This window comes from Excalfactoria chinensis, chromosome 7, assembly GCF_039878825.1.
Source record: "Excalfactoria chinensis isolate bCotChi1 chromosome 7, bCotChi1.hap2, whole genome shotgun sequence".
In the NCBI taxonomy this organism is placed as follows: domain Eukaryota; kingdom Metazoa; phylum Chordata; class Aves; order Galliformes; family Phasianidae; genus Excalfactoria; species Excalfactoria chinensis.
The window spans coordinates 33,488,693-33,502,353 of NC_092831.1; the positions used below are offsets into that span (position 1 = coordinate 33,488,693).

At 42.0% G+C, this 13,661-nt stretch overlaps 1 protein-coding gene across 4 annotated transcripts in view; it reads left to right on the forward strand.

The window, feature by feature from the left end:
* The window catches only part of TRAF3IP1 (TRAF3 interacting protein 1), a 30,783-nt gene extending 18,253 nt beyond the window's left edge, over positions 1-12,530 (forward strand). For all 4 annotated transcript variants that reach the window (XM_072342382.1, XM_072342383.1, XM_072342381.1 and 1 more), the window contains exons 10-14: positions 11-131; positions 280-316; positions 934-1,010; positions 9,737-9,960; positions 12,124-12,530. In XM_072342382.1, the coding sequence (XP_072198483.1) occupies positions 11-131; positions 280-316; positions 934-1,010; positions 9,737-9,960; positions 12,124-12,289 (625 nt within the window). In that variant the 3' untranslated portion in view covers positions 12,290-12,530. The remainder of the gene's footprint in view (positions 1-10; positions 132-279; positions 317-933; positions 1,011-9,736; positions 9,961-12,123) is intronic.
* The last annotated feature ends 1,131 nt before the right edge of the window (positions 12,531-13,661 follow it).

Here is a 13,661-nt window from a genome sequence, read left to right on the forward strand (position 1 = left end):
CTCTTATCAGGAACGGTAGTGCTAAAGCAGTCTCAAATGTGATCATAGACCAGCAGGCTTCTGATGATGATGATGACCAGTTTGTGGTGGAGGCAGCCTTGCCCGTGCCTGAAATGCCAGAGCTGGAAATGGTTTGTTAATGTTACAAATTAGAGAACCTTTTCTCAGCCTTTGTAGCTTGCTTGTTTAAGTAGCTTCTAGCTGGACGTGTTGTTGAATAGTTTTATATCATAATAATACCAAGTTTTTCCAACTAAAGCTTTCTCCCTGCATGTGTAGGAGCCAGAAGTGGATCTGGTGGAGGATGAGAAGCATGGTATGTTTGCTTTTGTATGTATTTGTATGCATATACATATAGAGTAAAGCCACAAGTTTAACCAAGTGCTAAGTGCTTAAAATGGAGAATACAGCAGCAAAATACCTTTTGATGGAGCAGAACCTTGCAACTTTGCAAGAACATGGCAAATATTTCTCAAATGAAGTCTTGTATAGCTGAGCAGTGGGATTTACAGCTGATGTCAAGTATGTATCTTCTGTATGTCTCTTTGAAATAAGTGAAGGGGTTGGCTGGTCAAGGCGAGTTATAGAAAAGCTTCTAGGAAAATTGATTGTCTGGTTCATGACAGCGGCTATGCTTACTTGTGAGCTCAGATATCTGATTCGGGGCATTCAGTCCATTGTGGCCACACTGGATGTGATTTAGGGAGGCCTATTTCTCTGTACCAAAAAATAACTAGCAGATTGCTATCTGTGTATACACATGTGCATGTGTATGCAGATAAGACAGTGGAAAAATAAATTTAAAGTATCCTGTATTTCAGTAATTGAAATACAATGGAACGCTGTTCATGTTGGGTTTGATGTTATTGTCTTGAATGTTTAGAGTAATGTTTTTGTACCAACAGTGCTGAGAAATATCCTCATTTTCTCCAGGTGGACTTGTGAAAAGAATCCTAGAAACAAAAAAGGATTATGAAGCATCACAAAAATCATCTAAGACGACAGAGAAAGTAAGATGGAAATGGCCTGCAAGGAACTGTGGTTATTATATATTGTAATGATGACCTTTTTTTCCTCTTCTATGTTTTTTTTTCCATTTTTGCTCAAACTCCTCCTTTGTGTGTTGTTTACTGTTTACCTGCATTAGTCCTTCAGTCCTTTATGTTCTCTGTGTTGTCCTTTCTTTCTCGACTTGAGCTTTTAGTCTCATACAACATTTAGTAGTCTTTTTTAGCCTGTTTGATCTCAGCCTTGCCATAGATGCAATAAGGCACACACTGCATTTATGTGGCTATGTAATTATTGTTTCAATCTTAATTGTCCTCTGGTCCTATCAACCTATCATCAGTCATTACTACCTGTAAAGCGTAGGGATCTCTGGTGCAGTTAACCACGTACAGTAAGTATTACCATATCACCAGATGCTACCTTAGTAAAATCTAGCAGACCTGAGCTTTCTAGAATGAATTAAGGAAGTGATTTTATTTCTCCAGCCAGAAATTGGGATAGGGAAATGAGAGGAAGGGAGGTCTAGAGCAGTTCTAGGAGCAATCACAAACCAAAAACAAGTTGTTGAAGCACCCTGATATTCACATGTTCCTTCCATAATGTGGCAGCGCTTGCTCTTTTAGCCTTACGCATCTTGTGTTGCAAGAAGGCACAAAAGGTGGAGCATTTTGGATTGACGTTTTTGAACCTTTGGTAAGGTTTTGAATAAGGAACATAGCATTTTGGAGAGGCAAGTGCTCTTAAATCTTCAGTTCTACTTGCATCTCTCTTCTTACATTTATTCAGTGTTAGTGATAGATGTAGTGTTGCATGCTGCACTTCTGTTAGGTGCTTCAACTCAGACCTGAAGAACGCTAAGCTTTTAACAAAACTCTTTCAAACACCTCTCTGAAATCAGGAGAAACTTTTGAAGCCTTGACCACTTCCTGGCCTCCTGTTACTTAAATGAATATAGTTCTTGGCAGCGAGTAACAACATTGTGATAGGTTATGAGTAAAGTGCACAGCTGGAAGAAACAAGTCCCTGAGGGACTAAAACTCATGATAGACAATAGACTGTTTTAAATATATATATATATTTGCATATATATATATATATAAAAGATTTTATCTAGGTCTTGTGTGCTTTCATAATCACTTCTGGCAATCTGCAGCAAAAATGACACAACTTGTTAGGATTGTGATTTTTTGGGAGGGTAAAATCAACAAATCTCTTAAATAGAGGCACTCCCAAATGCTTTAGTGGCAGTGGGTTTTGCTGTCATGTAGACCAGCCTTTTCATTCCTCCCCCAACACATGGAGAAAGTGAGGGAGGTAGAATTAGACTCATGGGGAAGCGTCTTCCTATCTCAGGTTTGGGGTGGTCTGAGATCCAGGCCTGCTTGACTGACCAGAATTCCTCTTGTGTGTTGCATGGGCTGAGATTAAAGAAGAAAAATAATTCTTAAAATGGGAAAGCTTTCATTTTCTGCTTATAACCCATTTTGAGTAGTTACAGCTTTCTCCAACTTGATGAATTATGAACTATTTATTATAAACGTGCACCTCGTACTGCTTTGTGTACTGATCATTTAAATGCTCTTCTCTATTTCTGATGAGTGTCTGAAGTGAATAAGTTCTGTGTTTATAGAGCAGTTTGGGGAAAGGGAGGGTTTAGAGATAATATTGCTCTGTTTATGCAGTAGCTATAGAGCTCGTTACTGGGGTGTGTGTTGAGCTGGCATTTGTGAGGAGGTGCAGCTGTTCCTAGTTTTATAGCTAGATGGTGCTGTTCAATCATCAATCTCCACACTAAGTTTTGGGATGGCAGTAGCAGTTGAATTCAGTCTTTCTGCTTTTTCCTGCCAGTACATAAAGGTATTGCAGGCAATATTGTGCTGTATCGTGTCCTGTCAAGTGAGCACTGGGCATAGAAAGGAACAATGGGGAGCATTTACAAAACATCATGGATTTCAGGTTCTGGAAGCTTCCTCTGGGACTTGTACTCAATTTTCCCTTTTTTTTCTTTTTTCTGCCCTGAATACATGTAGCTCACTAAATAAAACAATTCCCTTTTAACCCCTTAGATTTTGTTTTAAATGCATGTCAGCCTCTGTGTCCTTGTACAATCATCGTTTAGTCCCACTGCCTGTTTTCAGTCTCTAAAACACACTCATTCTCTCCCTGTTTGCCTTTTGTTGCTTCTTTTGAAGCACTGATCTGTGTTAGCAGCACTGATAATAGACAACTAATTCTGGAAAAACAAACCTGCTGACCTCCATCACGTGAGAAATTGCACGCAGCAGTAAGCTCCTGGAATATTATCTGTTCTCATATCCAAGCAGCTGGCTGCTGCTGCTGCTGCATTTAGTCTCCTTGCTGCTACTGCTTTTCAAATTAAATCATAGAATCATAGACTGGCCTGGGTTGAAAAACACCACAGTGATCATCTGGTTTCAACCCCCTGCTATGTGCAGGGTCACCAACCAGCAGCCCAGGCTGCCCAGAGCCACATCCAGCCTGGCCTTGAATGCCTGCAGGGATGGGGCATCCACAGCCTCCTTGGGCAACCTGTTCCAGTGTGTCACCACCCTCTGGGTGAAAAACTTCCTAATATCCAACCTAAACCTCCCCTGTCTCACTTTAAAACTGTTTCCCCTTGTCCTATCACTATCTACCCTCCTCAGTTGAAGAACTTGTTGCGATCCAGAGAGGAGAAGCACAGTTTTCCTGACAGCAGAGGAAAAGTTGATGGAAAAGATGATTAGAAGTTGGTGACTGGGACTTTTTCAGATGTAGCCCAGAAAATATGAGCTGGAGGGACTGCTGAATTCTGAGAGTTTATTTTAGAGGACAGAGAGAGAAAGTAACAGTGAAAAATACCTTTCTTGTGTGGTGTTGATTCTTGGAATCTTTCAGAGCCTAGCACGGCAAGCAGGGTCTCCATGTTTCTGAGCTCACTGAACACAGTGACAGGTATAACTCACATGAGGCCCTAGATCTGCAGTTTGGGGAAGAATAGTTACTGGTCTGTGAGATCTCTGTGGGGAGAGGTAGTGATTTATTCCTGCCAAATGCTCTCTGCTTGCAAGTGTAACCACGTCCTGTTCTGTCAATGGGGCTGTGAGTGCTGGCCATAGGATTGTGTTGAAATAGCTGTGGGTTTTGTGCCAGGTCTGGCTGTGTAGTCTGCTGGGAGCAGCATCAGTCTGAGACCTGACCGTTTCTCCCCAGACTCCCAGCTCTTTCATTTAATTGGTTTTCCATCAAACTCTCCAGAAGAAATATCTCCTACATCAGCATGCAACAGTATTCCAAAATGCGTTTTGCAATGTGGAGTAAAATGTGATGACTGTGTTTTGGATAATTACAAGTCCAGTGAAAACTGGAAAGAATAATTCTTTGGGACATTATACCTGAGGTTGATCTCTGTGTCTGTCAGTAAGGATGTTTGTCTGTCCTGGTCTTATTAGACTATTCAATGCATGTAGAATAAGTGAAATGCTCTCTCAGCTATATTAGCTACTCTTTAAAGCCCTGTCTTTCTTCCAGAAGATGAAGAGAGAAGTGGAGATAGCCGTAATCTGAGCACTGGATCTTTTGGCTGATGCTTTACGCTGATGCTTTTTTATCTAATGCAGCAATTAACTGTTTGGTGGCTCTACCTGAATTACTGTGGATTAATCAATTAGGAATTAGCAGAAGCTGGTGAAGTAGTACTTAATGGAAACGTAGCACTTGAGGGCTCTTGGGGGTGTTCCATACCTTTGCTCCTAACTGCTGATTGCAGAAGAGTATTTGTTTGTGTTAAAAACATGTGTCTGAAACCTTCACTGTGCTTTTTAAGCTTTCATAAAGAAAAAGCCAAGAAAATCAAGAACGACAGGGACTTTCATCATGTAGGTTTTGCATGTGCAGAAACTTAGAATAATATACACAATTTTCAGGTCAAACAAAAAGGTCAGTCTGGAAATACACAAGGTTTCTGCTGCCTTGATTAGCTACGTTCAGCCTAACAAATTCCTAAAAAGACTTCCTAAATGTATTTATTTAGAATCTAATCCTCTTATGTTAAACAGAGAAAGAAACAGATGGTACGTTTTGTATTCCACTTCATTTATTTGATGTGTGGAAAGTGTAGGCAGGTTATTAAATAGTTGAAGCAAGTGGGATCACAGAATTCGCATCTTTCCCAAATATAGTTCATAGGCTTCAGAGAAGAAACAGATTTGAGGTTCATGCTAGTAACAAGTGATATTAGAACAGCTTAGCACCTGGATAATATTAACTTCAATTACAAGTGCTGTAAATCAAGTAGGTACTTGTAAGCTTAGAGCAAATACAATCAATGCTGATTCTGTTTGTTCAGGTCATTGATTTTGTACACTAATCCACCAGCTGCGCAGCACTGCATCCACATCCAATCAGTGCAAGCAGTAATGTGACGCATTAACCGTTTGTATTCATATCTCCCATCATATCATTGATTCCAAGGGGCTCACAGTTTCTCAGCATCCCGCCAGTTTACATGTTGTAAGAAGTGCTGACAGCGAGATTTAATATGAATTACCTGCACGAGGGCTTTTGTCTTTGTCTAACAGCTCTGGCTGTGGTGATGTTATCATGGTGATTACAGTGTAAAGGTGCAGGGAGAAATGTTCAGTTGCTCAAAGAACTGCACCGTGGTGATCAGGTGTTGTATGAGCTTAACCTGAGTAATTAATGCTTGAGTTTCCCTGCTTTATTGCCAGGAGGAAAAAAGGAATTGAAAAGTAGTCCTTGAGCAATTGTCTTACAAGCAGTGAAGGTAGGAATGGAACTTCTGTCACTCATGTAATATTCTTGGTATAATGGCTGCTGTGCTGCGGCCTTTGCATGCTACACAAAATGGTCACTCCTGTGGATATAGAATAAATAAGCGACAGCAGATGGATACGTTAAACAAAATGTATGTAGAAGTGCAGTGAGACAGCTGTGCTTTCCATCCCCAGGAAAGGATACTGTGCTAGCAGCTGTTGTAGGAGAGCTACAGGTGATGTGCATACATTTCAAGAGGGTTATCAGTGGATCTGGCCAAGACCTTGTGCTGGGGCATAGACTGGTGTGAAAGCAGTTGGTTATCACAAAGAGCACGTGTTACAGTTAATTTGGAATGGAAAAGGGGCTGCTGCTTCCACAGGGAAAACCACAGACCCACAGTTCTGACAGTGTGAGCAGAGAGGGAGGGCAGGACCGGCACCCAGTATGCCATTTCAGATGAGTTGGTATGTGTGTGGTCAGACACGTAGGATTCTGCTCAGCATGGTGAATAGCAAGCTGGCTTCTCTGCAGCAAGGCAACTCAGGGAGCTGAGGTGAGACATTTACATACATCCGAAAATTCCGTCCTATGTTTTTTGTCTCTTAGTGTCTTCCCGCTCTGAAGCAGGTCAGACTCTGGTAAGTCTAGTGGTACAGAACATGGTGTCTCTGCTGCCTTGGCCTGCTGCTGAACCCAGTACCTGGCATAAGCAGAAAAAGCATTCCGTCCATTTGAAATGATTTAACATTTACTGTTCATTTACTGTTTTCCCCTCTGTTACTGTGGAGGACTTTCTTACAGTGATCCCTAGTGGATAGTTACCATATACTTAAAATGCAGGCTCTGTAAAAAGCAGGAAAAGAAAACACCCTTTATGATAAAAAAAATATTATGTACAGTAAAAAAGAAAAAGCCCACGTTGTTATTTTTGCATTGAATGTATCAAAATTACTTGTTCAAAATGAAGTTTCTGTGCCGTCCTTGCTGTAGAAGGAGGTAGAAGGAAATGGTATAGCTCAATAAAACCATGATTACTCAGGTCTGTTTCCATAATGGGACATAATACAATAGTTAAAAGGGGCTGTAGAAACTATTAACTGCTTGATGGATGCTTGTTGTAATTTGTTTCGTATTTAAAAACTGTTAATTTAGAAAATGGAAACAAAAGGAGAAGCTCTATAAAAGCAATCAAATGCTGCTCCTAGAAGTGAACTTTTCAAGCAGGGTGTGTGTGTGGGATAGGGGGGGAAGTCCTACCACCTCTTTAACTCTATGGATGCCAGGCATTTCCCATACCCTCAGCAGCAGGGATGCTGGAAGTGAATGTCTTGTGAATGATCAGCTTTATGTTGGTAGTAATTGCTTTAACGAGAATAAATTCAACACAGCAAAAACTCTGGCGGTTTCTGGAGCCCTGTTGATAATTTTCCCCTTCATCCATTAAGGAGAAAAATTCTGCTTTTTAATTTCTTAGATGCCTGCATTCGAGTCCACGTCGTGTTCCGTTCGGGTTGAGGTAATGGGAAAGGCAGGCTGTTTCCCAGGAATCCAAAATAAACATTAATCTTGGTGCCTTACGAAAAACATGAAGGAAAGGAAGCATGTTGGCCTACAAGAAGTGATACAGTCTTTTACACGGGGGTAATTTATTGATTCTTGGGCTTTTGTGAAAGGGGAGAGTTCATGGAGGTGTATGACCTAATTAAATAGGCTGGAACGATTCTGATTCTGGCATTTTTCTTATAGCTGAATATATCCTGTTACGTGTTTGTGCAGAATGAGCAAAGGTGGCATTCAGGACTCCAACCACCCACGTTGCTCGTTGTAATAAACCATCTGCCATAATTCTTGGTAATTTCAGGGTGACCCGTGCAGATTTTAACCCATAACTGTAACTATTAAACAGGACAGCTCGGGGTTTGGCTTTTTTCCCCCCTTAACTGCCTTTAGTCAGTGATAGCTGGTGAAGCTTGAGCACCTCAGCTTTCATTAGGCTGCCCCAAGTAGAAGTCTGTGTGAAAAGAAAGAAAGGATTGATCCTTATCTGTCACTCCTCAAGCTAATGGTGGTATATGGGGTGACTTGCTGTGCCCTCGGGTGTTGGGGAGGTTTCTGTGAGCTTGGAGTGTTAAGTGCTCCTCCTTGAATGAAAGATGCACCAAAATAGTATTGCGTGTTCCTACACTGCTGGTATCGTGTGGTTTTGTGTTTCAGAGTTGCAGGGTTTTCTAACCATCCTCTTGATGTACATTCTAAAGTCTGAGTAGTGTTTAGTAGACTTGTAGTGCTTGTGTATTTCGATACTTGAAGCTACTTAGGAACATGAGAAGGAAAGTGGGAAGGGTTTGTTGCACGTAGGATGGATAACAAGGCAGCACAACTTCTACCTGGGAAGCTCCTGAATATCATACAGCCCTGCTGCTGAACTGAAGGTGATTTCTATAGTGTGGGCTTGGATTGTTCCAGCTCCCATTTTCTTTATAGATTACCTCCTGGTTTGATGTGGAAAATAGGGTCCCGTGGATAAAAGCCTTCTCTGTGGCTTTGGGGAAGCAGGTGTAGCAAGAACTTGTCTGGAAAAAAGATGAGTTACAATAGAGAGCAGGCAGTGTCTAACTGTGCTGATCCATTCATATACTGTTGCAAGGTAAAGAGGAAAGAAGATATTTCCAGGAAAGAAAGTCTTACCAGTGTACAATGTGCCCTGTGCCCAAGGAAATGTGCCCTGTGATCTGGGTGGCTGTGCTCTGAACCTGGGTGCTCACCATCTCTCAGCATGAAATGAGTCAATAATCATTGCTTTCATCTGTGTGCTGTAAGGGACAGCAAGCATGGGGATGGCTCTGGGAAGTGTCAGAACAACAAGTTTTATGTAGTACGGCATAATGAAACACCTGCTTCTGTGAGAGAGGCACGGCTCAAGTGAGAAGGAATTAAGATGAGTGTTATTTTTCATAGCTTAGCCAGCGCTCACGAATTGACTTAGGAAGCAAAGGCCACGAGTTCACCAGCAGTTGTCACTTCAGGCCAGGTCCTTATTAAACAACTTCAACATTATAAAATCACAGTAAACTCAGAAGCCCTGCAGTTTCCATGTGCCGCGTGTGTGGTAAAATGCAAGCATCAGACGCAAGTAAATCTCAGCCTTCAAGTCTTTAGAAGTATTTTTCTAGAATAATATATATCTGAGTTCATCAGTAAGCAGAGGGCTGCTGAAATGTGTTTGGCAGTAATCCCTGCTGCCTCCAAACACAGCTGAACAAACAGCCCACAGCTCACACAGGAAGGCAGGCCAGTTGGGTAGGAGGGCAGTAAGGACCAGCATGGTAGGCATGGTGTCCTAGCAAGACACAAGCATACTGTCACCTCTGTGCTCATAGAGCTGCTAGGAACTGTGCTTAGAAGGTGATTGATCCCATGGTTGGGGTGGTAAAGAAAGACCTTTCTAGTTTTCTGGCACACGTGAGATGACTGAAATGACTTTAAGTAAACATAATGCAAAGCTTCTTGTGTCTTAAAGCCACTTACCTTTTAATATATAAAAACACACTGAAGTGAAACATGGCAGAAGGAGGAGGCGGTCTCCCCTCAGTGCTCCATTCACACCCACTGCTCTGGGAAAGATCATCAGGATGATGAGGTCATTTACGGAATCAAATACTAAGTTTAATATTGAGTGCTCCTGGTCTGAAAAGCAATCAAATATTGCCAACGTTACTGCAGTTTTGTAGCAGTTCTCCTTAGCAGTGGTAGCTCGGATATGATGCTCGTTCTGCTCATCTGATTCTAAACTACTGCTTCATTTTTTCCCCTTTCAAACTGTGAACGCTGTGTAAAGATTTCTCCTTGTATCTAGCAGTGTCTAAAACATTCTCCATTTGACGTCTTGTGTACAGCAAACATTTTTCCTCATCTTGATGCTTTTCTCCTTATCCATCCTTTCTGTCAGGAGAAGCCTTTTGTATCAGAAGCAGCTAGAAAGAAAGAGAGAGACTTGGTAGCCAAAGAAATGGAGAAGTTTCGGGACTCTATTCAGACTCTGTGCCGCAGTGCCTTTACGCTTGGCAGGATCATGGACTACGTTCAAGAAGACATGGATGCCATGAAGAACGAGTTGCAGATGTGGAGGCATGAGAACAGACAGCATGCAGAAGCTCTGCAGAAAGAGCAGAGGTGAGCGTGGTTGGGGAAAGTCTGGCTTATCTCTCAAGACAGATCTGTTTCTACGAGGGGGGAGAGTTTTATCCACTTCAAAATGCAAGTTTCTCATCAGTCTCCATTGTGGTTTGGGGAGCTTTATTTGCAGTTAGAATTGTGTTCTTTTGAAGCATTAAAATCTTCCCAGCTAACGTCACCTGATGTACATGGCAGCAGCTGTGTGAATGCTAAGTTGAAATGAGAAGACATAGCATTTTGCTTTGTTTTCTTATCACAAATACATCTGGAGCAATGGGAGGAGCAGGTTAGTAGGCCTGGTGGGTTCTGAATCCCTAAATCACAAACTGCTTTCTGTATGCTGCTGAAATCTGTGTGTTATGCAGTGTCAGTAAGTTGTTGTCTGTGCATGGTTAGAACCAATAGCAGAAAGCCAGGAGAGCGAAGGTAACATGCCCAAGGAGGTCAAGCCTAGGAAGGGGTGCTTCAGCTTTACTTTCCTCACTAGTATATCTTTTTATTCTCCTTGCAAACAGAACTACCGTCCCAATTCCACATAATCTGATCTTAAAAATGATCTCAGATATTGAAGATCAATTTCATTGTCATGGATTCCAATGTAGATAACTTTGCTGTTGAATCGATACTTTTATTTCCAGCAGAAGCAACTATGCCACTGAGTGGTATCTTTAGCTAAGTTTTATCTGGGTAGGTAGCAATGTGTTAAATGTTGGAAGTTTTACAGCTGCTGGCTTAGTGGGGCTGGGGTAGGAATTAGGTTCACATATAAAGCCTAATGATGTCAATTCCTTGCACTTACACAGCACCTCCTTAAACTGTGGTTGGCCTTAGGATGCAGTACCGCTGCAAAGAGAAAGGAAATGGCATTGAGTTTTATTTTACAGCTGGAGAAACTGAGGCACTGACCTGCTTGCCTGTGCCCAGGTAGCTTGAACCAGCCCTGGTGACAGGGAGCAAAGCAGCATCACTCCAGCAGAGCCACTCAGCTCCCTTTCATGGGCTTGGACTGCTGCAGCACATCACAGCACTTTGCAGGGATTGCAGTGAGGTCCTCATCCGTTCAGTGCAGCTCTACGGCCTGTCAGATCCTTCAGGGAAGAATTACACAGTATCTGACACGAAGAAGAGAATGCTTCCCATATGTAGTGGAACTTGGATGTACCTTTGTTGGCTGTTTTTTTGCTTCTGTGAAAGACAATTGAAGGATCCCATTAGGGAAATATTAGTAGGATTTCTAGTGATATTTTTTTGTGATTTATGCCAGTGGAGTAGAAAGGAGGAGAAAAACTAAATAATTATGAGATGTAGATTTCAGCTGACAAGTCCTCACAGTGACTGGGTGATTCAGAATGACAGCAGGCTAGTTCTGCCCATCGATTCCCTGGCTGCTGAGCACTGTGGAAAGGGGCACGCTAGTTTTAAAGCCAAACAGTCCCATTCCCTTCAGGTATACCAGTGGTTTCATTAGCATCTAATTCCCGTTTATTAAATTTCCTGTTATTGTGGGATTGCCTGCCCTTGTCAGCAGCTACTGAGGGGCCAGTTTTCTTGTACCTTGCCTCTTATCAGATGTCTGCTTGCTGTGGTTTGGTGCTGCTGGTTCATTGTAGGAAACAGCTGGTAGCAGGCCATCAACCTCCACAGCAATTGTATTTGTTCCTCTGCATTGTGCTTTCCTCCTCTTTAAAACACCTGTTGCAATGCCTGGAGGGATGGCTGTTGCCATGTGCATCATGATAAGATAAAGAGGCCCTAGTAAAAAGTGGGTGCTGTTCTTGTGCTCTGTCCTACACAGTCAAGTCTCTCTTTGTCCATGAGCCAGGCAGTTGCAGCTCTTGGCTGGTAAGTAAAAGAAGTGCTTGATACACACTCATGATGGGGCAGAATAACAGCATAGCACAGAGATTTTAACAGAAAAACTAGATTAGACAAGAGGTTACTGTTTGCTGTTGAATTGGGGGGGCAGTTCCCGAACAGTGTTCCTCTCTGTGTTGTTAGCTTTGCCTTTGTGCTTCTCATCCTAAACTTTCTTTCAGGAAGGGTGAACACAGCTTAAATTCATTGCTGACTTTTAAGCATTGAATATATGTTCTTGGAGGGTAAAAGTAACCTGAAGCAGCGTAACGTTTCCAGTAACACAACACTTTGTGTCTCTTTCAGCATCACGGACAGTGCTGTAGAACCACTAAAAGCTGAACTGGCTGAGCTGGACCAGCTGATTGAAGACCAGCAAGACAAGATCCGCGCTGTTAAAGCTAATGTTTTAAAGAATGAAGACAAAATCCGGAGGATGGTTCTTAGCATAAACCTGTCTTCAAGAAGGTGAAGAAGGGAGGATAAAAAAACAACCCTTGGGACTGATAGACTGATATTCCTACCAATTAAAAACTGAAATAGTGGAGAAAAGTAAAGATATGCCTTGTTGGGATGTACAGTGGTTAGGGACCAGGAGAGTTATATAAAATACCATTGATCTTTAGATGTTGATATTACTGTGGATAAAATTATGTCCATTTGAATGCTCAAAGTGCTGAGCTATTAAAGTAATTTGTTTGTTTAAATGCGAACTGCTGGTATTCACTTGCCAGGTCTTCATCATGGCCCTCTGTCCCTCCATGGTCTGTTGAGCACCGTTTCTGAGCCAGTTCTCTATGCATCTCCTTCCTTCCTTCGTGCCCACTGAGGTTACTTGCCAACATGCTGTCATGAGCAGGTCAGGGGATTCCTGAATCTTGCAAGGAAAGCTACAAAAGAATGCCACGAAACCAAGTAAAGCCTTGTGTAATGTACAGCTCCTTGCATTGTTAAGGAGATGATGTCATGTTTTCACAGCTATAAGGAATCTTATTAGGAAGGACTGAAAATGCAATACAAGCATCCACCGTGTAAGGGAGCAGAAGTACTTTATCTGCACAGGTGTTAATCCTATTTTTATTGCGTATGTTCATTTGGAACGGATTAATTTAAGTACCTGTTTCCTCCCAAATGCCTGTTCCTGTTCCTGCAACTTTTTGTACGTGAATAATTCCTCTGATTTTTATTCAACTGCAGATGTCTGTGCTGTTTTCCTAATGACTTCTTGTTTGCAGCACACGTCAGGGTCCAGCTTTACTTATTCCTAAATCTGTTAGCATGGACACAACTGTATGACGCTGCCCTGAGCACAGGATGCTTTGGTCACCTGCAAGGCTGTTCTCTTAAGACTTTTACAGTGTGTGAGTACATCCAAAAAAAATCTACCAAAAGGATAACCACCAAATAACGTGAGTATTTAATACGCAGATATGGACATTTTAAAGGGTTTTATGTGTTTGTTTAAATAAAACAGTGGGGAAGGTTTTATTTTCCTTCCTGGGTAGTCACCTGTGGTTTCACCTAGAGGTAGTTTGCCCCAGAACTTGGACTGTGACAGGAATTCAGTGCTTTGTGGATGTAAAGTGACTCATTTTCTAAGCTCAAAGTAATCAACAGTACATTGCAATTAGGAGTTGCATCCTAGCTTTGGTCACTGTAAGGGCAGGATGCTTTGCTGTATGGGGTTTTGGTCAGGTTGGAGAGCAAGCAGGGAACTGTGACAGAGTAAGCAAAGTGTTAGGTCTCTTCTGAACAGTACATAACACTGTGCTCTGTGCTTTTGAGTTGTCGTCTTGAGTTTTTCTTTGGTAAAGCAGTATCTCTACAGGAAAGAAAGGGACAGA